Source organism: Jatropha curcas, chromosome 10, assembly GCF_041381405.1.
Source record: "Jatropha curcas cultivar XTBG-Jc1 chromosome 10, XTBG_Jcur_1.0, whole genome shotgun sequence".
Lineage (NCBI taxonomy): Eukaryota > Viridiplantae > Streptophyta > Magnoliopsida > Malpighiales > Euphorbiaceae > Jatropha > Jatropha curcas.
The window spans coordinates 7,695,836-7,718,762 of NC_143160.1; the positions used below are offsets into that span (position 1 = coordinate 7,695,836).

At 30.0% G+C, this 22,927-nt stretch overlaps 4 protein-coding genes across 5 annotated transcripts; 3 read left to right on the forward strand and 1 right to left on the reverse strand.

The window, feature by feature from the left end:
- Positions 1 to 200: 200 nt before the first annotated feature.
- Positions 201 to 2,543, forward strand: LOC105640801 (transcription factor MYB113-like). Its single transcript, XM_012225193.4, has 3 exons — positions 201 to 333; positions 465 to 594; positions 1,920 to 2,543. Exons 1-3 carry the CDS (start codon positions 204 to 206, stop codon positions 2,416 to 2,418), a joined length of 759 nt encoding a protein of 252 aa, XP_012080583.2. The 5' UTR covers positions 201 to 203; the 3' UTR covers positions 2,419 to 2,543.
- Positions 2,544 to 10,219: 7,676 nt separating this feature from the next.
- On the forward strand, positions 10,220 to 12,436 carry LOC110010191 (uncharacterized). Its single transcript, XM_089715552.1, has 4 exons — positions 10,220 to 10,335; positions 11,462 to 11,593; positions 11,706 to 11,995; positions 12,304 to 12,436. Exons 3-4 carry the CDS (start codon positions 11,739 to 11,741, stop codon positions 12,434 to 12,436), a joined length of 390 nt encoding a protein of 129 aa, XP_089571678.1. The 5' UTR covers positions 10,220 to 10,335; positions 11,462 to 11,593; positions 11,706 to 11,738.
- Positions 12,437 to 15,634: 3,198 nt separating this feature from the next.
- On the forward strand, positions 15,635 to 18,161 carry LOC105640722 (F-box/RNI-like superfamily protein). Of its 2 annotated transcripts, XM_012225117.4 has the most exons (4): positions 15,635 to 15,781; positions 15,993 to 17,248; positions 17,403 to 17,561; positions 17,704 to 18,161. In XM_012225117.4, the coding sequence occupies exons 2-4, from the start codon at positions 16,430 to 16,432 to the stop codon at positions 17,995 to 17,997; spliced, it is 1,272 nt and encodes a 423-aa protein (XP_012080507.1). In that variant the 5' UTR covers positions 15,635 to 15,781; positions 15,993 to 16,429; the 3' UTR covers positions 17,998 to 18,161. The 2 variants fall into 2 exon arrangements, with proteins under 2 accessions (XP_012080507.1, XP_089582972.1); XM_089726846.1 differs by having other exon boundaries at positions 15,683 to 17,248.
- A 223-nt stretch (positions 18,162 to 18,384) lies between these two features.
- LOC105640723 (protein CLAVATA3 INSENSITIVE RECEPTOR KINASE 6) lies at positions 18,385 to 22,161 on the reverse strand. The gene is made up of 11 exons (XM_012225118.4): positions 21,571 to 22,161; positions 21,346 to 21,475; positions 21,187 to 21,258; positions 20,961 to 21,104; positions 20,798 to 20,869; positions 20,642 to 20,701; positions 20,403 to 20,494; positions 20,003 to 20,152; positions 19,582 to 19,923; positions 19,112 to 19,491; positions 18,385 to 18,998 (listed from the first exon to the last, which is right to left on the reverse strand). Exons 1-11 carry the CDS (start codon positions 21,671 to 21,673, stop codon positions 18,678 to 18,680), a joined length of 1,866 nt encoding a protein of 621 aa, XP_012080508.1. The 5' UTR covers positions 21,674 to 22,161; the 3' UTR covers positions 18,385 to 18,677.
- Between the last annotated feature and the right edge of the window lie 766 nt (positions 22,162 to 22,927).

Genomic DNA, 22,927 nt, shown 5'->3' on the forward strand with positions numbered 1-22,927 from the left:
TTGAACTGTTTATTTTTATTCTCACATGTTTATAATACTATCATAATTCACATTACAATCATTGTGAGAACCAAAAATATTTAGGGCCGTTCGATTGGTTGTTGAAACGCAATCCACCGAGTCGAGACTAAAGCTTGTAGCCATGTTTTTTTCTATATATATACACATATCGATAGCACCCTATTTTAGGGCAGGATATACGTATGGAGGGTCCAACTCCACCTGTATTAGCACTGAGAAAAGGTGCTTGGACTCCTGTTGAAGACGAGCTTCTCAGAAACTGCATTCAAAGACATGGAGAAGGCAAATGGCATAAAGTCCCTTCAAGAGCTGGTTCTCTCTCTCTTTCTCCCTCTTTATATATATATATATATATTGAAAATCATTAATATATGCCTGCAAATAATTAAGAATTAATAGAATTGTAGGCATTTAAATGGAAGTTATATTCATATAATTTGCAGGGTTGAACAGATGCAGGAAAAGTTGTAGATTAAGGTGGTTAAACTATCTTAAACCAGACATTAAAAGAGAAAAATTCACTTCAGATGAGATTGACCTAATGGTCAGGCTTCACAACCTTCTAGGAAACAGGTAACTCAAATTTAACCTTTTGTAGTATTCTTAACCATCACGCTTTTTTCTTAGTTAGAAGACATATATACGTTCGTAAGGATCAAATATCATTATTAAATTTATGATTGTATTGTAAAACCCCTAAACATGTACTTTACAAAGTAGATATCGATAAAAATGCATAATTATTGTACTTATAGATTGTGACTCAATTGACAATGTACGCAGGGCATGTGGAAAGAGCTCTCAGCTCGATCCCAATAAATGCACTTGCATGAAGGGCGAAAAATCTTAACTGTGACTACGTCCCCCAAGCCGGATTAGACGGTCTTTAGTAATTGGGTCCGAATACCGATGGTTTTAAACCAAAAAAAAAAAAAAAACAAAAATGCATAATTATAGTATATGTTAATTCAATGAATTTTACCCCATAAATTTCAATGACCTAAACACTTTATTTGGTATAAATGAATTCATTTGTAAAAACTGAATTTAGGTTAAATTCATTCATAAGTGAATTGTTTATATTTAGAATAAAACTCAAAATTTAAAATTCATTTGCTTTTATTGTTGAAATACCTTTGAGATAGGTAATTTTAGAAAGTTATTAGGATAATTTTATCATAAAAATTTCACTTATTTTAATAGAAAATTTGACTCAATTATGTCCAAATCCATAAAATTGAATTCATAGAATTTAAATCCTTATTTTTTTTATCCCAAACACAAAATGGATTTTTGAATGAATTCTACAAAATTTTGTAGAATTCATTATTCCAAAGGGGTATGATTTTTTTTTCTTCTATTTTCTTTAAAGATATATGCATTATGAAGAAAGAAATCAACGCTTACATTATTTTAATTATTTACAATTAACAAAGACAAAAATTTAATATTATCACGCATTTCGGTTCAGTTCTGTCAACCTACCCAAAAGATTTTATCAGATTGAACCGAAGTTATTGGTGGTTCGACTCAGTTTTGCAATAGGCTTAAAAGTTAAAACCAACACAAAATGGTAAAAATAGACCGAACCGACAAGTTTGATTCAATTCGGTTCAATTCATATGCCAATTTCGGTTCGTTTCTGGTCAGAAAATTTCGGTTTTACATTTTTATCGTTGGTTCAGTTTGGTTTGAACCGAACCAACCGTTTCTGACCCTTGTTCTTGTTAGATTCCATTATTAAATTTTAATAGCTGTTTTGGTGATGCTACCAAATGTTATTTTTAGTTAGAAATATTTTTTTGCCCACCGGGTGTTATAACTGCTAATTTTTACTAGTATCAGATTATTGTCTTTTAATTACTTGTACTGCTAATTACTTTTAATTATGCATGCAGATGGTCATTAATAGCTGGTAGACTACCAGGAAGAACAGCAAATGATGTGAAAAATTTCTGGAATACTCATATGCGCAAGAAGCAGAAGTCCTATAATCCTTATTCTGAGGAAGATGGTATGAAAGGCAAAACAGTAAAAACAATAACCAGCACTAAGAATGAAATTGTAAAGCCTCGACCCTTTAAACTCTCAAAAAATATATCTTCATTTATTGGAACCCTACAAGATAAAGATCATCAAGGTCACAGTGATAATCATTTTGGCAAGGCTTCTATGCCTGTTGAATTTCCACCATCGGGTAATAAAGAAGATAAAGAAATAAATATATCGAACACCATAAACCCTTTGCAGGAGAAAGTGTCAGCGGATTCTTTGAAGGGGAGAGTAGCAGTAAGGAAAATGACTGGTGGAGTAACATTTCCTATGAGGAGGAAATCTGGAATTTTTTCTTCAATGAAGAACAAGAACCAAACCTTGATGAGATTGAGATGCAGATAGAGATAATGGATTTTCAAGATCTTTAGCTTTCTTAATTTCCACTATCGCTTTTACTGTAGCTTGTATAAAGTTCAATTTCTATGGCTTGAATCTTGATTAGGTTATAAAAAGTTTCAAGTTACTCATTTGTTGATTGCAGTTTGTGCCTGGGCATAGAGTTACCCATTCACCTAACGATCGATTGCTATTTGGAAAAACTTTCTTAATCTTTTACTAGTTTGTCTTTTTTTACCTAGTAAAAGATAATAATACCTTGTCTGCATTAGATAAATTTATGAGATTGACTTGGTGTATGACCACCCATGTGCCATACATAGTTAAGTCGTTCTCGATAAGTATTCTCTGTGTTTTTTTTTTTTTTTTTTTTTTTTTTTTTTGAAAATGAATAATATTATTAATAGAAACCTGAAAAAACTTAATAATGGAGATCAATCGTACTACAAATTAATAGGTCTACCACATACAACTAACATCCAACTAAAGTTGTCAATATTAATTGAATTAAAAAAACATGGACAAAACATCAAAAAGAAAAAGTAGGGACTCTCTCCATTGATTCAAACCGTTGATTCAAACCAATGTAGAATAAATCAAATCGCAATTTTCAGTTCAGTAATTGAATATCCAAACTTTTCTCATCTTAAATTCTTAATATTAACTATAATCTGAAATCTAGGTTAAAACGTAAAGGATGTAATTGCTGCAAAACGATACTGCATTGTTTCAATTTTAGTCACAAAAATTTTTTTTTTCAAACCAAATTTTCTTCAACTAAAAAATGTGTCCAAACCAAAGATTAAAAAAATGATCAAAATAACCAAACTACATTGGTTCGGTTTGATTTTTCAGTTCTTTCCAAAATTTCCTCACCCCTCCGAAAAGGGGTAAATTCATTCCTGTCTTTGTAGATGTCATGCACTTACTTAATTGATCCCTTTTTTTTTTTTTTTTTTGTTATTGACCCTTCACGTATAAAAATGTCTTCATATTAACTCCGGTGAAAAAGATTTTTAGATCGAGAGTCTGTTCGGCAAAATTAGTTATTTGGAAAGCTATTAGTTGTTTGAGTATCTAATAGTTATTTTAGTAGCTTTTCATAAAAACTAAATGTTATAGGAGGTAGTTTTTTATAAAACGTTATTTTAACCTCTAAAAAGCTAGTTCAAAAGCTATGTTACAGAATACTATAATAAATAGCTTTTAGCATGCTAAAAACTACTTAAAAAATTGGAATTTCAAGCTGTTGTGGATACCTTCTTAGCCACTATATTTGTTTGTGGTCTCACCCACAAGATAATCTAGTCATTGCCTTGACTTAAAAACTCTTGAGAGTTACTAACAATTTATCCAGATTCAATTTTTGTTCAAATAACACAAAAAAAAAATATATTATTTTCACATGTTAAAAAATAAAATTTCAGAAATAAATAAAAATGATAATTCTCTTTTTTTATCAAAAAAATACAATAATTGAAATATAATAATAAAATAAATTGATTTAGATAAAAAAATAAAAATATTATCTAATTTTGGTCATTATTTCAAAATTGAATATAATTGAAATAACTGAAGACAATTTTTGAAACTCAATTTTTAATTTATTTTAAGATGTGCTCAACTTTTAAATTGAGATAGAATAATAATAAAGTTAAAAATAAATCGCAATCATAATGAGTTTTAAAATTTAAATTATCGGTTGCATGAACTAAGATCGACTTCTTAGATGAGTGCATATATTCATTTATGAATTAAAATAAGGAAAATTAAGTTTTTATGAAAATGAAAATATTTTTAATCAACCATGCACTAAAAAAAAAGATAAAATAAAAATAATATTTTAAAAAATTATATTCTTATTGTATTAATTCATAAGTGAATCCATATAATCGGTGCAGATTCAGTGTAGTTCTGTCGTGTGCTGTTTGAAAAACAGTTGGGGCATTTTGTGGACAGAACTTGGACGTGTATGTGCCTCTTCTATTACGTGTTCTAAATTCTAATAATATTATTTTATTCACTTAATGCTTATCATCAAAATAGACAGACAAACAAACACTCTAATTATTTACTTGGTCGGCCCCTACTGTTATGAGAAATGTTGTCTTGTTCTAAAAATGGCAAATCTGCTCGATTTAAATAGATTTATTCATTGTTTCTTTTATAAAAATAAAAAAAACCAAAAATACTTATTGTTGTCCACTCTCCTCCACAAGTGTTTTTATACTTAAATTATTAATTAGATTGAATGCTATATTTAGATAAATCAAGAAAAAATCAAGCCATTTAAATTTTATGGTAGTATAAATTTTAAATGCACACTGACTTATAGGATCTGTTCAGCAAAATTGGTTGTTTTAGTAACGTTTAGCTGTTGATTATTTGAGTAATTTTTTATAAAACATTACAAGTTAAACGTTACATGGGATTAACTTTTCATTTACCGATATCTTAACTTTTAAAAATTAATTTAAACGATATGTTATAAACACCGTAAAAAATAGCGTTTATAGTATAGTAGTATTTTATATTCTAAGCTCACTTTTTTTTTTTTCTATTTGTCTTGAATTGTATTCCTATTTAATTTTTTAAATGATCATTTATTGTTTAATTTCTCATTATATCTCTATTCTCAATTGTATAATATTCATAATAGAGGGGTATTTTAGAAAAAAAAAACTAATTATATTAACAATTTTTTCTTAATTTATGTGAAAGTCAAACTAGGCTTTTATATTTTATATATATATATATGGAACGAAATGGGTAATATTTCATTATATCTTTAAAAAATAATTATTTGTCATAAAATTTTTTTTTATACAATAATAAATATTTTTTCAATATTTTATAATATTTCTTAATATCTTGTATAAGACGGATGTTTGTTATAAAAGTGACAATTTACAAAATAATAAGTATAGTTATAAATATTTCCTAAGAAAAGGTATAGTTGTAAATATATTGTAATATTTTAAAATATTTTGTGAAAGGTAGTAGCTATTTTTTTGTAAAATTACCAAATTACAAAATAATAATTGTAGTCACCAATATTTTATAATAAATCTTAAAAAATTGTAAAAGTACATATTTTGTAATGTGGCCAGATTACAAAATAATAGCTCGAATTACTTATATTTGCAATACTTTCTAACAATTTGTAAAAAGTGATTCATTGTTGTAACGTTGTTCGATTACAAATTAATAGGTTTAATTACCAATATTTTTGTAATACTTTCCAATATTTTATAAAAAGTGATTGTTTTTTATAAAGTTATCAAATAAAAAAAAATAATTTTAATTGTCAATATATTGAAATGCTTCTTAATATATTATAAAATGTGGTTATATTTTGTATTTCTCGACATAAATATATTTAAGTACTTTGTAAAATAATGTCATTTTTTAAAAGTTATTGGATTATAAAATAATATTTTCAGTTGCCATTATTTTTTAATATTTCTTAAAAATTTATAACATATGGCTTTTTCTTGTAAAAGTTAATGATTTACAAAATTAGATCTATTTATAAATATATTGTAATATTCTTATGTATTTTGTAAAAAGTGGCCATTTCTTTGTAAGATTACGGAATTATGAAATAATATACTTTTTTTAATTCAAGATAAAACTAAGGAAATTTTCCTTGAGTTTCCTTAAAGGCATTCTAGCAAGCCCTTTGATTGAATTCTTTTAGATAATGATAATTTTAAGGTTTGAACATGTTTAACTTGTCGGGTCACTCAAATGTCTATAAACTATTTTTATTATTTATATTTTGATGCTTTAAGCTGTTAATAATTCTCTTTAATTAAATTATGTAAGTTAATAATGCAATATACATATATACACACGCGCATTAAGCTATAGCTTTTAATTTATAATATTAATTAAAAGAAATTTATATGAGATATATTGAATTTATAGCTTATCTAGGAAAAATTTTTTATTAAAAATATTACAAATGTCACAGTAAAAATCATTGCTTAAGGTCTTTGCACGTGATCAAGGAAGTAATTAAATGAGCTAAATTAAAAGAATCTTAATTTTATCTAAACACCATTTTTAATTATTTTGATCTGAACAACTCTCTCCATTAATTTACTACTACTAAAATTAAAAATAAAAAAAAAAAGAAGGAAGAATACAATGAATTTTAGGAAATAATAGAAAACAATTGTTGTGTTTAGCAGAGATAAGGATGAAATTATAAAAAAAATTAATTAAAAAGTTTTCATCAATTCAGTGAATTAAAGAGAAATGATGTCATTATTGCGTAGTCTGCAGTATTATTTCAACTCATTAAGCCTCTCAACGAATAAAAAAAAATAACTTTTGAAAAATAGTAAATACATGCGGATGAAGGAAATGTAGAACTCTATCATTTTCTTCTTTCTTCTCTTTTTTTTTTTTTTTTTTTTTTTTTTTTTTACTTTTAAAACTTCTCACCTTCTCTCTTTCTTTTTTCATGGATGGTTATCAATGAGCTCTCACTAATAATCACCAAGTTTCCTTCTAACCTAACGTTCTTTATTTTTTTTATTATTTTCAAATAATAGTTAGATTTGCGTCTTTTGTTATAAATCTAAATTATTATTGTTAAAATCTAATTATTTTGAGTTAATTATTGTCACTATTATAGTAATTTTATTTACAGTATTTTATTATTTAAAAATATTATATAGAAAGAGACGCAGATCTCTTCTCTAATTAATATATAAAATAAAAAAATTTTTGAAGGTGAATAAAGTGACTGATAAGAGTTAATAAATTGTATACCCCATCATTAATTCTTACACATGCTTACATATAAATCATCTTTGTCTTTTCCAATAAATTAAGAATGATAGATTTTCTTCCCTCCAAAAAAAAAAAAAACAAACGATGATAGATTTTCCTTTCTTTTCCAAACAACCAAACACTCAATACTTGTGAACTATTAAGAGTAGTTATTAGCTGTTAAAAAAAAAATAAAAAAATCAGTACTAGCTATTAAGTATCAGTAAGAAACGTACCTTAACCATTAAAACTAAGGATAGTAGATTTTCCGTTTTGTTCCCTTGGAAAGGTCCAGAGATAGTGACAAGTACTTTGATTGACCTGTCACCTTTCATTTTGGACGTGCTGGATCTATTTAACAAGGCATCTTGTATAGTGGAGGAAAATCAGGGCAATTAAATTTTTAAATGCACAGTAATTTTTAAATATTTCTTAGAAATCATTTGCAAATTCTATTAATTTTTAGTAAATTTTGATTTAAGTATAATCAATTCCATAAAATCAATGTGAAAGTTTGAGTAAATTTTCATTTATACCAAAAACAATGTCATGAAATTTTATGGTATTTATTTATTTACACAGTTTTTAAGGGTAAATAAGATGAAAAATTACTGTTACCGAGAGTTACTGTTTTTGGGTCAGTAACTTTTCTATGCGGTTTAAATGTATATATAATAACGAGAAAGATGTGGCATCTAACTGAGGTTGTAAATGAAACTGCTCTCCTTCTTCTTTCTCTTAGCGTCTCAGAAATTGGAATTCTTTGGGTGCATGGCAGTGCATCAGATATCCATATAAGCATTAACATGCCAAGTAACAGCACTAATGTTTCAATATGTTAGGATCACTTGAAATTAGTACGTCTGCTTGTTCAAAGTTCAAACTTATATTTAGAATAGGCAAACTTAATTGACAATCATATTGTAATTTCCTCTTCTGAAGCAATGAACATCCAAATTCTGTTAAGTTGGTGATCTTAAGAACCTATTCATATTTTTTGGATTGATTTTGAGTCATGTTAATGGTTGGCTTGTTGGGATATCCTCCCAAGTCCCACATCGAATAAAAATAAAAAGAGGAACCAAAATATAATAGTTCAAGTCCAACCCATTAGTATGAAGCTTTTTGGGAGGTGTCCAAAAATAAATCCGTGAGGATTTGGCCCAAAGCGGACAATATCATACTAATCCGGTGTGATGTGGTGTAACAACAGGGACCAAGACCGGAAGAAGATCTGTAGGTCGTGTGTCGAAAGTCTCTTGTCGGGTCGGGCGGCGGTACAAGATGGTGGGTTGGTTTGAGATCGAACATTTTCAGACGATTCATTCAAGGACTGGTGTACCCTATAACTCGATGCTGTTTTTTGATGATGAGGACAGAAACATCCAAGCGGTAAAAATAGCCTTTTCTGTGTTCCTTTTCATTGAATTTCTTTTATCCTTCTATTTACCTGATGAGTAGAAAGTTCCATTCGGAGTTTACCTTGAGATGTTGTAAATTTATTGTGAATTTGTAAGAATTTCTATTTATTTTGGAAGAAAGCGTGTTTACTCATTTAAGTAATTTCGACTCGGAATGTCAGGTTTCAAAATGGGAGTGACGAGCATTCTAGTTGGTAATGGGGTTAATCTTGGAGCATTGAGACAGGGGCTTACAGAATTCACTCAAAATATCACTACATCAGAGAAAACCAAGCAACAATGGCTGAAATTTTCAAAAAATTCGTCTGAGAAGAAAGAGAAATATTGAAGGCATAAGTTAAGGTTTAACACATTGAAAGTAAAAGAGCTTTTTCAACCATATATCAGAATTTTTTGTATAAAAAATACCTGCTTTTTCATCTGATATTACCCGTTCGCTATTGTATCTTCATACATTTGTTTACGATATGCATTTGATTACATTTTACTATGACTCACTAAATGGAGTCCAAGGAACTGATAGGATTTGCATCCAACCATTAGATTTACAGCTTCATTGTTATCAGCAATTACCAATTAATATGAATAGCTATTGAAATGCCTTAAATGTTGTATTACTGGATTTTCTTTACAGATTTTTTTAAAAATCAGATGATATGCAGTATGCGAGGGTGTTATGGCAAATTTGAAAATTAATTAGATTTAAAAATAAAATGTCTACTTGTAAAAATAGAGAGCTGTGAACAGAAAAATGTAATCAAATATGGACTTCTTATTTCATGGACCCATAAAAAGCTAAACTAAACCCAATTGATGATCAAGGGTAATTATAATAGATGTCATATTTTGAAACTTATGTTTAGAGATTATCAGTTTGACTTTTTAATTTAAATTATGTTAGTTTGGATTTGTTTTTACTTTTACGCCTCTTTTTATTTTGTTAGGCGTTAGTGTGCTAATTGCTTAATGTTTCCTTTCTTATTAATTTTCTATTTTAATTATCATTTCTTTTTTTAATTTCTTTTCTATTTCTGTTGCCATCTTTTTACAGCTTCCATTGTTTTCGGCGTCGTTCTTTCTCATTTTGTTGCTATCTATTATTTTCTTATCGTTATTTCTCATTTTGCTCACGTTATTTTCAACCATCAGTTGTTCTTCTCATTATTGGCATTTTTCCATGACTTTTTTTTATTATTTGAATTCTATTTCCACTAAAAAAAATTATTAAATGCCGATAAAATTACCTCCGGATATTGTTTTGTAGATATTTAACTACCAATTAACGACAAACTACAACATAATTAAATAAATTGAAATTATTAAATAGATAAAAGATAACGACAGATTTCGGTAGGAAATCAGTAGCTAATTACCGACTGAAAATTTTATGTAGGTAATTAGTGGATAATATTGCGTTAATATTTGTAAATATATTTATCGACTAAACACCGACCGAAATATAGTCAATATATATATATATATATTTAATTTTTCAACCCTAAGATTACAAGTTTACTGACAAAAATATGTTATTTACCGACAAAATAATTCTGTCAGTAAACTAGTAAAGTAAAATGGGGGAACTCATATGTTCTGTCACTACGTAATCTGCTCTTTTCTACTCCTTTCCATCCTTCCATCGACCCCTCTGGTCACTGTTTATGTAGCCGCTTTCTACGCTAAAGTTATTGGTTCCGCCATCAGTGAGCAACTCTACGAGGCAAACTCCATTACTTTCGTCGACTCGTTTTCCCTTTTGCGTCAAAAGTCAATTTGTTGTTTTGATTTAGTATTTGCTTCAATTTTGGCTTTGGCTTATAGATTTGATTGAATGAGAGAAACTTATTGTATTTCTCTAATTTTAGCGCCCGATTAACCATGAAAATGCCCTAACTTTGTTCCAAAATTGCGGCATAATCCTATGATTTATATGAGCTTTCAGTTTTGCACTTGTTTAGTTGATTCTGGAATTTGATTTTCATTCTTTTGCACAGGAGGATTGTTTAGAGTATATTGTTTTATGCAGCAGTAGAGAAACTGCATTTTGTTTGTTGCAAAATATTATTGTCTGATTTGTTATTATCCTTTGAACCATTCTTACTTGCTGTATCCATTCTTGCTAGCTGACGATTGGAATTCGAAAATGAAATAGAATAAACTATCCATTTATTCTTGCTTGCTGTATCCATTCTTTGTTATTATCTATTTCAGTTTTTTGCCCGAGCCATTAAAAGTTAAATAGATTATCTATTTCATTCTTTGCTAGCTAAATGTGTGAGTAATATATATACTGATATACATGATTAACTTAGAAAAAATGATGAATAATGAGTCATGTATATACTGATATACATGATTACACATTTCAAGTTTTGACAGATGTGTTTTGATAGCTAAGCCATGTATATCTAAGCCATGTATAACATATTTCAAGTCATGAGTCATGTATATCTAAGTCATGTGTTTTGAGAGATGTGTAATAACCCATTATATAAGATTATGCATATCATGTGAATTAATTCCATATTATTTATTATATAAGATTACTTCCACTTTTTAAGTTTTACAACTGCTATTAAATTTAGTTATTCTTTTTTATAATTAAGTGTTAGATTAATTGATTAATGAAAATAAATTAGTTTTATTTCTTGTTTCTTACATGCCTGCTTTCAAATTAATAAACGAATTATTAGTTATTAATTATATTTCAAATAATTACACAAGTAAGTTTTTATTTGGATGAGCAATAATATGATCAGCATTTTCTGGGTTAAAATGGAACACTTACACAAGTAAGTTCTTATTTGGCTGAAACCAAACTGAAATTGTTTTCTGTTGTAATATAGGTTTTGGATAGAGGCAAAAAAATTGAACTTCTGGTGGATAAGACTGTGAATTTTCGTCAGCAGGATGCATGCGGCATCAATTGGAAGAGTATTACTGTCGAGACAAAAGATAGATATTGGAGGGAATTTAAGGTGACTTTCTTGAACTTGTTAATGTGTTAAATAAATTAAATCTAACATTTAGAAATCATCATGCAACCAATTACTTAAAGTTTATGACTAACTTGTCATTAATATTTTATAGAAAAAATGCAAGTGGGATGCCAAATCAGAGGCAATGATAAAACGAGCATGGTATAGGCAGGCAGCAAATAGGTCTTCTGATTTTGTTTCTCAATTAAAGAAGAAAGGGAGAAAATCATATATCAAAGATGAAGTTTGGGATAAATGGACTGAATACTGGAAGACGCCTGAGGCCATTAAGAAATTAGAGATCTTTTCTAAGAATCGACGGTTTGAGAGAGGTGGAGAAGAATCTGGTTTATCTCTCCACACCGGAGGCTCCATCTCAGCATTAGACACCAACAACACATCGTAAGCTCTATATTATATGTCTAACATATTTTCACTTTCGAAAATTCATATCTTTAAACATGGGAAGTTAAATGTTTTCTCCAAAATAATAGGCTAATGAGACTGGTGTGGACCCTATATTGGGGGAGTTGTTTGTGCATCTTCACACTAAAAAATGGGATGGCAATAATTGGGTTGATAGACGCTCTAAAGGAATGTTTGTAAGTCAATGTCATATTACCTATAATGATCCATATCTACTTGATTTTGTGTTTTAATAGATATTGCAAACCCTTTGTTTAGTTGTCTAATTTATTAATATCATGTAGGAAACATTACAAAAGAGGATTGAAGAGAGTGCCTCTACTCATACAGAAGGATCAGTGCAACATGTCGTTGATGAGACACAGATTTTCCTTGAAGTTGCAACAGATTCAAATAAGAGGCATATTTATGGGATAGGTTCACAGGCATCGAGATACTACTTTGGCATGTGAAGAAGATCTGGGATGTCAGCTACATCTACATTTGAGACTGGTGAGTCATCGCAAACTCAGGCGGACCGAATAGCCTCTTTGGAGAAAGAGCTGAAAGAGCAAAAGAAAAATATGGAGTGAGAATTTAAAGAGCAAAAGGAGATGATTTCTCAGCTTAGTCGTCATTTGCGAATGCATCCAGTTTATACCACCACAACATCGTATTCTCATTTTACTAGTATAGATCCACCTAATGCTGTCAACCAATTTGTAATACCCACCAGTCGTTCTCGTCTTACTAATGGTGGTGGACTTAGGATTACAGAAGATAGAGCAGCTCAGGAGGAGGATCAGGATGATGTCAGTTTGGATGATGACTTGTCTTAGCTTTTATATGCTTTATGTTGTGCTTATTTCATGCTTTGATTACTGTTTGAACTTAGAGTATGGAACAGTCTCACAACTATATAGATGTTGACATATTGTGATACCATTATGGATGCTATTATATAAATATTTTTGCAATTTAAAATTTGAGATTTGGAATGGTTTTACTATTATACAGGTGTAAATGAATGACTTTGATATAAAGTGGATGTTTTTACAGGTTTTAATTGGTATTTCACATTAAAATTTTCCATTTTTGAACAAATTTACCGACTGATTTTCGACAAATTAGCAATGAATTTTTAACTGTTTTCCTAAAAATAACTGACTAAATAAATTAATTTAGATAATTAGAAATTAATAATAATGACTATTTATCGACCAAATATCGACAAAATATCGATAGAATTACCAACTAAATACCGATAAAATTTTTTCGACAAAAATTAATGACAAATTCTATGAGAAATAAAACTCAGATTTACCAACAAAAAAAAAAAAACATTTAGAGACTGAATTTCGGTCATTAATTACCGACAGAATGTAAATCAATAGGTAATTAATTTGCGACAAGGACTTTACCAATCGAATTTTTCCGTAGCTAATCGGTAGGTAATCAGAATTAGCAATAGAATTTCAAGCTTTACGTACCTACTGAATATTTTGTCGCTAATTTCTGTTTTTTTATTTTTGTAGTGTTCTCTTCTGCAATTTTATTTTCGTATGAACATATCGGCGACTTAATTTTGTCGAAAAGTTGTCACCGTCATGGATGTTGTTTTATGCTCTGTAGAGACAAGTAAGACTCTCGATTATGTTTGAATTAACATTGATACAATATATATATATATATATATATATATATATATATATATATATAATTGATTTTACATAATTTACTAATACAGTATGTATATATAAACCGTATTTACTTGATTTGATCTAATATATTAATTGGTATATATATATATATCTATTTTGTATTTAATTGATTTTACGGTATTTACTGATACTATATATATAATTGTATTTATTAATATAGATATATACCATATATATCGTATTTACTATCATTGTAGTCGTTGTCGCTAGTCGTCATCCTCGTTGTTGAATCATATAAGTTGTATAGGGATTTACTCTTACAGATTTTGTGTTTCTTTGTGTCTCTTTTTTTCTTTTTTTTTTTTTTTTTACGGTTTCCTTTTTTTCAACGTGTTCTTTTTCTCAGCGTTTCCTCTTTTTCAACATTTCCTTTTTTCGGTGATTCCTTTTCGACCGAATCCGTTAGTTTCATAGTGTTTGAGGTTATTTTGCGTATTTTTATTTTTATTTTTGACCAAATGAATTAGTTTTTTAATATTTGACATTTTATGAGATTTACTAAAAACTAAAACCTTGAATACGACATTTGTCTCACTGGCCCATTTATCAATTAAAACGCAAGCTTACAAAATTCATAAATGGATTTATCAGAATTTTGTTTAGAAAAAGGTAAATTTGAATTTTTGTGATGTGTGAGAACAAATTGAATTATAAATGAAATGACATCAAATTCAAACATCAAATTCATTTTATGTCAGATCAAAATGATTCTAGAGCTTAATTCACTTAAACAGCATAACAGACAGCATAATAGACGTGGATTTTCGATCTATGGAGCCTAGTAATGTGATCTATGGAGCTTCGTAATGCATTATCTTCCTCCGTTAATATTATTAACATATAGTGGCAGAAACTCATATGTGTTCATCATATGTTGTAAGTTCTTAGAAAAACAATAAAAATATAAAAGATCGAAAGAAATTATTGTTTTGTCTTTTAAATCAATTAACGAACTAATTACAACTATGAAGATTTATATATTGTCAAAATCATCACCGAGCGGATAGATATAATGTTATTTCTTTTACTTTTAATTTTAATTTTATTATTCAAAATAATATAAATAACTATTTTATTTTGTTAAGATATCAGTAAACACTGTTAACTACTAATATTATTTTAGTTTTATATTTGATCTATATAAATAGATAGGATACTTAATATTATTATTAACTAATTATATTTCTCAAAAAATTATTGTTTAATATTAATCATTTAATTATTTATTATTAGTTTTATTTTATGGATTTCTAGTTTTTTTTAAGTGATTAAATTGTTATAAAATAATTAACCAGATAGCTTTTCTAATTAATATTAAGAAGCTAACATATTGATTAAAAATAATAAAATATTAAAATTCCTAGTTTGGTTAAAGTATTAGTAATAAATATAAGTCATTTGTTTTGAATTTAAATAGAAACTTGACATAACAAGTGAAATTAAAAATTTCTTAAGAATATTAATTTTTTTTATATTTTTAGCCACTTAAAATAAATAATTTATTACTATTACATTTAATCATATCTTTTTGCTAAATTATTAGTAATACGAAATATATTAATTATAGATTATTTTTGAAAAAAAACATCAAAACTATTATAAAATAATATTAAAAGGTAGGGAGAATAGAGAGGAGTGGACAGAATAGAGTGTATATATATAAGCACGAAATAAACTTATACACGAATTAGGAATATAGGCTTATAGCCTAAATATCCACTAATTTCATAACAAAAACACTTCTTAACTATAATTAATCTCCAGACAATTGCTAAAGAGTAATTACATAACGTAATCAACCATATTTATATGTGATCACATATGCAACCTTCCATCGAGTCCATTAGTTAAATGACCTGCGTAGAAGGAAAAACGACATTGCTGTTGCCTCGTAGAATTGAAGAAGTAGAAACGGCACTACGTTTTTGAAAATAAATCATAGAAACGGACACACTCTGTCATGAAACTAAGACGCACTACACACCGAACGAACGAACGAGCGAAGACCGACACCTAAATCCTGCGATTTCCCTTTCCTCTTTCTCCGATCCATTGTTGATCTGTACGTATACATATCTTCTAATTTCTTCCTTTTTCTTTAATAATTTTTCAGTCTCTTTTTTTTTGCCCCCCTCTTTGCTGCTGATTCAGGTTTCAGTGTGCTATCTTGCATCACTTTCATCTCTTCATCAGAAATTAAAATCTTAGAATCATTGTTGTTTCATTATCAGAATATCAATTCTAACGGTTTTTTTTTTTTTTTCACTTTCTAGCGAATAATTGCTGATAGTTTGAGAGGTCTAATTACTTCGATTAAGCAATTCTTGACTCTGGATTGGAATTGCAGCATAACTATATATTTAGAGAAGCAAACTACTGTGCAGACTCTCTTGCAAACTTGGCTAGAACGATGGCTATTGGGACTCAGGTTCATAATCAACCTCCTGCAGAAGTCCTATCTTGGTTGCTTCATGATAGTTGTGGGATATCATATCCTAGGTTTTGTAGTTAGTTTTTCCCTTTGAGCTAATTTCTAATACCTTTTGTAATATTTTTTTAATCCAGTTCTAGAATCTCATTTCTTTAGCTTTCTCTTTTAGCCTTTGTGTTTGATTCCCGAGAAATTTGTCGGTAAAATCAGAAAAGAAAATCGGGGTTTGCGTTGGTTTGATTATAGGAGTTGGATTTGCATAGATTGGTCTGTTCATTGATGGTGATGGGCGATGTTGAGGATGCAGATTTTATTAGTGATCTGCCTCAAAGCATTGTAGAAAGCATTTTAATTCGATTACCCATTAGAGATGCTGTAAAAACCAGCATTTTATCTACCAAATGGAGGTATAGATGGGCTACAATTACTCACCTTGTTTTCGATGATAAATGTGTCGCAATATATAATGATAAAGGGGTTCTTGAGAAAAGTCTTATCAACTTTATCACCAGGGCACTCTTTCTTCATCAAGGACCCATTCACAAATTCCAGCTTTCTACTTCTTATTTGCAGTGTTGCCCAGATATTGATCAATGGTTACTTTTTCTTTCCCGGTGTCATATTAAAGAGCTTGTTCTTGAATTAGGGGAAGGAGAATGGTTTAGAGTGCCTTCATGTCTTTTCAATTGTGAGAAATTGACCCGTCTGGAGTTGACCCGTTGCGAATTTGATCCACCTTCTAGTTTTAAAGGATTCCTGTGTTTGAAAAGTCTCAATCTTTATCAAGTTTTGGTTGCTCCTGATGCAATTGAGGGTCTCATTTCCGGTTGCCCTCTCCTTGAGAGTCTTTCACTGTCATATTTTGATAGTTTAGTCCTTAACATAAACGCTCCAAATTTGAAGTATTTGTGTTTGGAGGGTGAATTCAAGGATATTTGTCTTGAAAATACACCACTTTTAGTTGCCATGTCAGTTGCTATGTATATCACGGATGATATTGCTGAACACTTTGAGCAAAGTTCAAATTGCAATTTTATCAAGTTTCTTGGTGGCGTGCCTCGTCTTGAGAGGCTTATTGGGCATATCTACTTCACAAAGGTAACACATTTTTATATTTTGCTTCATGAAGTTGATGTTGTTTTCTTCATTGATTGGATTTCAAATGTTGAGCTGAAAAGGACCTCAGTTACATGTAGCAAAACTTTATTATTTTTGACTTGTTTTAGCTGAATTTTATTAATTTTTTTTCAAGTATTTGAGCATAGGTGATTCCCCGAGAAAACTTCCAATTACTTATAATCACTTGAAAACAATTGAATTATATCAAGTTAGCTTCGAAGATATGAAGGAGATACTTGTTGTTCTTCACTTGATCATGAACTCTCCAAATCTGAAAGAACTACAAATTTCGGTTAGTTATTTCAGACATTTTTATATCTTGTTTTATGATTGTTGGCAAAGCAATTAGCTAGCTTCTACTTGTTCGCAGTTTCATATGTTCTTTGATTAGTTATTGGCGCAAACCAGTTACTTTCATCTTTGCTTCTGTGTAGGGCTCCTCAAACACTTTGGCTGCTATAGAAGCACCTGATTTAGATTTTTGGATAAAAGATTGCCCCAAAGACTGTACTTTTGAAAAACTCAGAGTTGTAAAGATGACAGATATGTCTGGCGTGCCACATGAAATGGAATTTATGAAATTTTTGCTTGCAAATTCACCCATGCTTGAGATGATGAGTATTGCACCTTCTGTATATGTCATGGATGGAAGATTGAATATGCTGATCGAGTTGTTGAGATTTAGGCGTGCTTCCGCTCAAGCTGAAATTCTATTTATTCAAGATTAAGTATTGTACATTGTAAAGTTTCTTCTCCTCTTTTGTTTTTGCTTTATTCTTTATCTGGAGATGGGCTTGCAGTTGGTTTTGTTTGTATCAGATAATTCTGAAACCAATGTATCTTCAGCTATACTTTTGACATGGATGCATTTGCCAATTCTTTGAAGTTTTAATACAGCTCTTGCAGTCCACACTAAACTTTTGTTACTACGAAATTTTCAGTTTTATGTAGTTGAGGCCAAGACAAAAGTTACTTGCATTATCCTTGAAAGTGTCTATTATAGGCTTTATAAGCTCACAAACAGCCTTTAAGTTCTAGTTTCAGCAGTACAAAAATGCACACATCTCATGGAAACGAAGTCCAATTTTTTGCTTCAAAACGTGAGATGCTTCAAATTAGCAAAGAATCGTAATTTTTATTCTAGGACAATTATTACAAGCAACCCTGACAGAAAATCCAGCAAGAGAAGAAAAAATCTTCACTCAACAGGAACAGAAAGACATGTAAACACTCATCTATATGTCATTTTCAATCCCGATTCTGTACAGTCAGAAAATTTTGACATAATGCTCTAGAGCTTCAATATGTTTTTTAATACAGTAATATACAAGAAACTTTGTTTTCACATTGTAGATTCTTTTCATTTTGAAGTATGTAAAATGCTTTTCCATCCTTTTTTAGAAACATGTCACCTGGGTCCAGAGAGCTCCATCGCTTGAACAAGTAACGAAGAATCATCAGTAAGATCCGAATATCGCTCTGAAGATGAGAACTCAGCGACTCGTGATCCAGTTGCTTCAGCTCTCTGCGATGCTTCCCATTTCTCTGCAAGTCCATCTCCTTCGAGCATACGAACAACCTCTGACATTTTGGGTCTGTGAGTCGGATAGTATTGGGTGCATAGCAGAGCTACCCGAACCATTTCTTCCAACTCTATTCGATCATAGTTGTTCTTCAGATCTTTGTCAACTAACAACTCGAGCTTTTTTTCATGATTAATCTTCTTCACCTGCAACTACCACTTTCAAATCAGACATAGTATTGATATCCAATTTCCATTAACTGAAAATGGAACGTAAATTTACAATATATAGTAGAAGTAAACATCAATCTTAGACGTACCCAATCAAGCATAGCTCCTTTCTGCTTTGATGACTTGCCAAATTCAAGAGCTCTTAAACCAGAAATTAACTCAACTAAGAGCATTCCAAACCCAAAAACATCTGTTTTCTCAGATGATTGACCTGTTGACAGATATTCTGGGGCTATGTGCCCGACAGTACCCTTAACAGTTGTCGTAATATGGGATTCCCTATGATCTAACAACTTTGCCAATCCAAAATCTCCTACAACAGCTTCACAGTAATCATCAAGCAATATATTTGCAGCCTTAACATCCCTATGAATGATCTTGGGGTCACACTGTTCATGCAAGTATAATAATCCTCTTGCAGCTCCTAAAGCAATTCTTTTTCTTGTACCCCAGTCCAATACTGGTTTGGCTGCAAGATAAACAATGGGTCAACTTGAAATTTGATATGCAAGAAGAGAGAGAGAGTAAGAGACAGTAAGTGGATCGATGGAAGTCTTACACTTGAGACGAGTAGCAACGCTCCCATTGGACATGTAAGGGTAAACTAATAGCCTTTCAGTTGTTGTCATGCAAAATCCATACAGACGGAGGAGATTGCGATGCACTGCTAGGCTGATCATCTCTACTTCTGTTTGAAATTGAATTTCACCAGAAATAGCATTTCCATCTTTAAGCCTTTTAACAGCTACAACGGTTCCATTTTGTAGATACCCTTTGTAAACATTGCCATAACCGCCTTTTCCTATCAAGTTTTTGCTGCTGAAATTGTTTGTAGCTACCTCAAGTTCTTTGAATTGAAACCTCTTCAGGTTTCCAAGGTCGAGTTTTTCATGACGGGGTTCTGCAATATTGGAAATAGAAAACATATTTTAGGATCTGCTCTATTTTTCTTTTCTTAAGTCATGTTTTGCCTTACTAACCATTAACATCAAAGAATATTTGCTGATTGTGCTTTTGCCTCCACCAAAGAAGAAAACCAAATCCAAGAATCAATAAGCAGATGCAGGCCAGGCTTGAACCAAAGGCTAAGGCAATTTTGTGGCCTTTTCCACTTCCTGAAGGTTGAGAATCTTAAAGAACCACAAGAAACTGTGTAAGCATAAAAGCAAAAATCTAAAGCAGAAAAGAGTAATAAGGTTTGAAATTTATAGCTACTAAAGAAAACCATAAAGAGGATAAAGAATCATGAACTTGAAATTAAAGTCAAAAGCAATATAATTGTAGCTAAAAACAAAAAAGACAGAACAAACTTTTAGAACAGAAAACTTTGAACCTCCAAAGTAAATAAAGGAACTGGAAAGAGGCGGGAACTGCAATTACTTTGTGAATTGTTCAAGGCCAAAGACTGTGGAGTTGGTATGGTTGCAAAGCATTCTTGCTCAGTTCCACATATCAGAGGATTTCCTATAATGCTGAGTCAATACATACACAAATAAGTAAATAAATAATGTATTGTTTCAACTTTCCGTTCTAACCAAGGAAGAGAAATTGAGAGAAAAGGTACAAAACAAAGAAAAAAAAGAAAAAAAAAGAAAAAAAAAGAAAAAAGATTAACTTACTTGAATGTTTTAACATGAAAAGTGGGTACAGGAGGAGTCAGATTATTGTAAGACAAGTCCCTAGAAAATTAAATAAAACCCATATAAATCTTAAATAATTTTTCTTAGGAAAAATATTATGCATACTATAGAAGGATAAAGTTCGAAGAAAATTACAGAAAGGAAAGCTGAGACATGGCAGCCAAAGATGAAGGAATTGCTCCATGGAAACTGTTATTGTTAAGCCTCCTGATTCCAATTCAAAAAAGCAGAAAAAAAAATATCAGAGCATGATATAAAATTTATACTAAATAGAGTTGCATAAACAATTTATACTTACATGTATTGAAGGTTTTTTAGATTAGACAGAGTACTGGGAAGTTCACCATTGAATAAATTATTAGAAAGATCAAGTGTTCTAAGCTTTGAAAGCCTTCCAAGCTCAGAGGGCAAAGGTCCTGATATGTTGTTATTCTGTAGAAGCCTACAAAACACACCTTTTTCTTAATTAAATAGGATAAGAGAAAAATTAAAAACCTTGCTTCAAAACATAATTGAACACTCACACAAGCTGGAGATTTGTCAAATTTCCTATACTTGGTGAAAGACGGCCAGATAAATATTGGCTTGGAGCTCCTCTGCAACAAAAACCATTTTTATCAATTGAGAGTTTTACCAAATTTAGTTATTTTCAAATAATTGGAATGTTTAGTTTAGCTTCTTACAGGCCAGTGACCAGGCCATCTGGAGAACAAGTGATCATTGTCCAGCTACATGGATCCACAGCAGTTTCATCCCAGTTAAGAACATTATGAGGGTCATGTAGTAAACCCTTAATACTCATCAAAGCCACAACTGGAGAAAAATTCCAAGAAAGTGTAAAAAACTAAAAAAAAATCTTATTCTTTTTCCAGAAATTTGAAAATCTAAACAACAACTACTTTATTTACCTTCATAGTTGACGCCTTTAGGAGACAACAATCCATATGCAGTACTCAATAAGCAGAACAAACTCAAACATAAAAAACGAACATTGTTTTCCCTTGCTTCCATTGAATTCAAAACACAAAACCAAATACCCAATTGCCAAAAAACTAATGATTATATTATAACTTACAAAAAGGAAGAAGTAAAGGGAAGATAGAAGTTAGAGAAGAGCGTAATTAAAGATTTGAAATTTTCAACAAAAGAAAATCTTGGTTTTGGTTTTATGTTTGTTTTCTCATGTATAAAGCTCACAGTACCTCATGCTTTCCTATAACTGCACTCACTCATTTACTCCAACACAAACACAAACACCTTATGTCAGAACCCAGAAGCCAAGAAAGCAAGAGGAGTTTGGTAGTAAAAAAGACTAAAGAGGTAGCAAAGTAACATGCCTGCCACTGGTTCAGCAAAGTGCATCAGAAAATATATAAAAGTTATAAGGCCACTCTAACCAAATCTTGATAATATAAAAGATGATTGCCAAAAAAAAAGGAAAAAAAAAAAAAGAAAATTCCTTCAATCATGCATTTGTTTAGAGAAAAAGACTGTTGGGGAATTCTCTACTTTATTCCCTGATTATATTAAAATTTCCAAAAAAAAAAAAAAAAAAAAAAAAAGATAGTAAGTGAAGTATTAACTGTTAACCATTTTAAACATATTATATATGAGAGTTAAGAATTTAACTAAAGTGAGTTTGTGGGTCAGGTAGAGTGTTGTTGTCTCTTGCGTAGAGAAAGAGAAAGCCAGAGAAGGACAAGTTGTTAAGGATTTGCTTCGGTTTGCTGAGGGCTTCTACTGTAGATTATGGGAATCCAACATTCCTTCAGGTTGGCCATTTTTAAAAAATGTTAGGTCTAAATTCTTTTCTAATCTTTCTTGTTACATAAAGAAAGGTGAGAATCTCGAGAGAATGAACTTGGAGATTGGTGTTGCAATTTCAATGGCTCCTCGTGAAATCTTTGTTCTATGAATTATTTGCTTTCCTTTTTGCTTTTTTATTTCCTTTTTATTACTCAAATAGGTTTTTCTTTTTCCTTTTCTTTGTTCTTTTTTTTTTTTTTTTTTTTTGATTTGCTCAAATGGGTTTTGCTTACTTTCCATTTTTGTTTTCTATCTGTTTCAGTCAGCTCTATATATTTTTTTCAATTAGTTTCCAAACGATCAAGATTAATGTTTTTCTTCTTCTTAGAAAACAATAACAACAGTGAAGAATTATTTATTTTTCTATGTAAAGAAGAATTACTGTTAATTTGATTTAGTTTGGTTTGATAAAACCCAAACTTAATTAAATAATTAATAAAATGATTTTAATTAGTAATT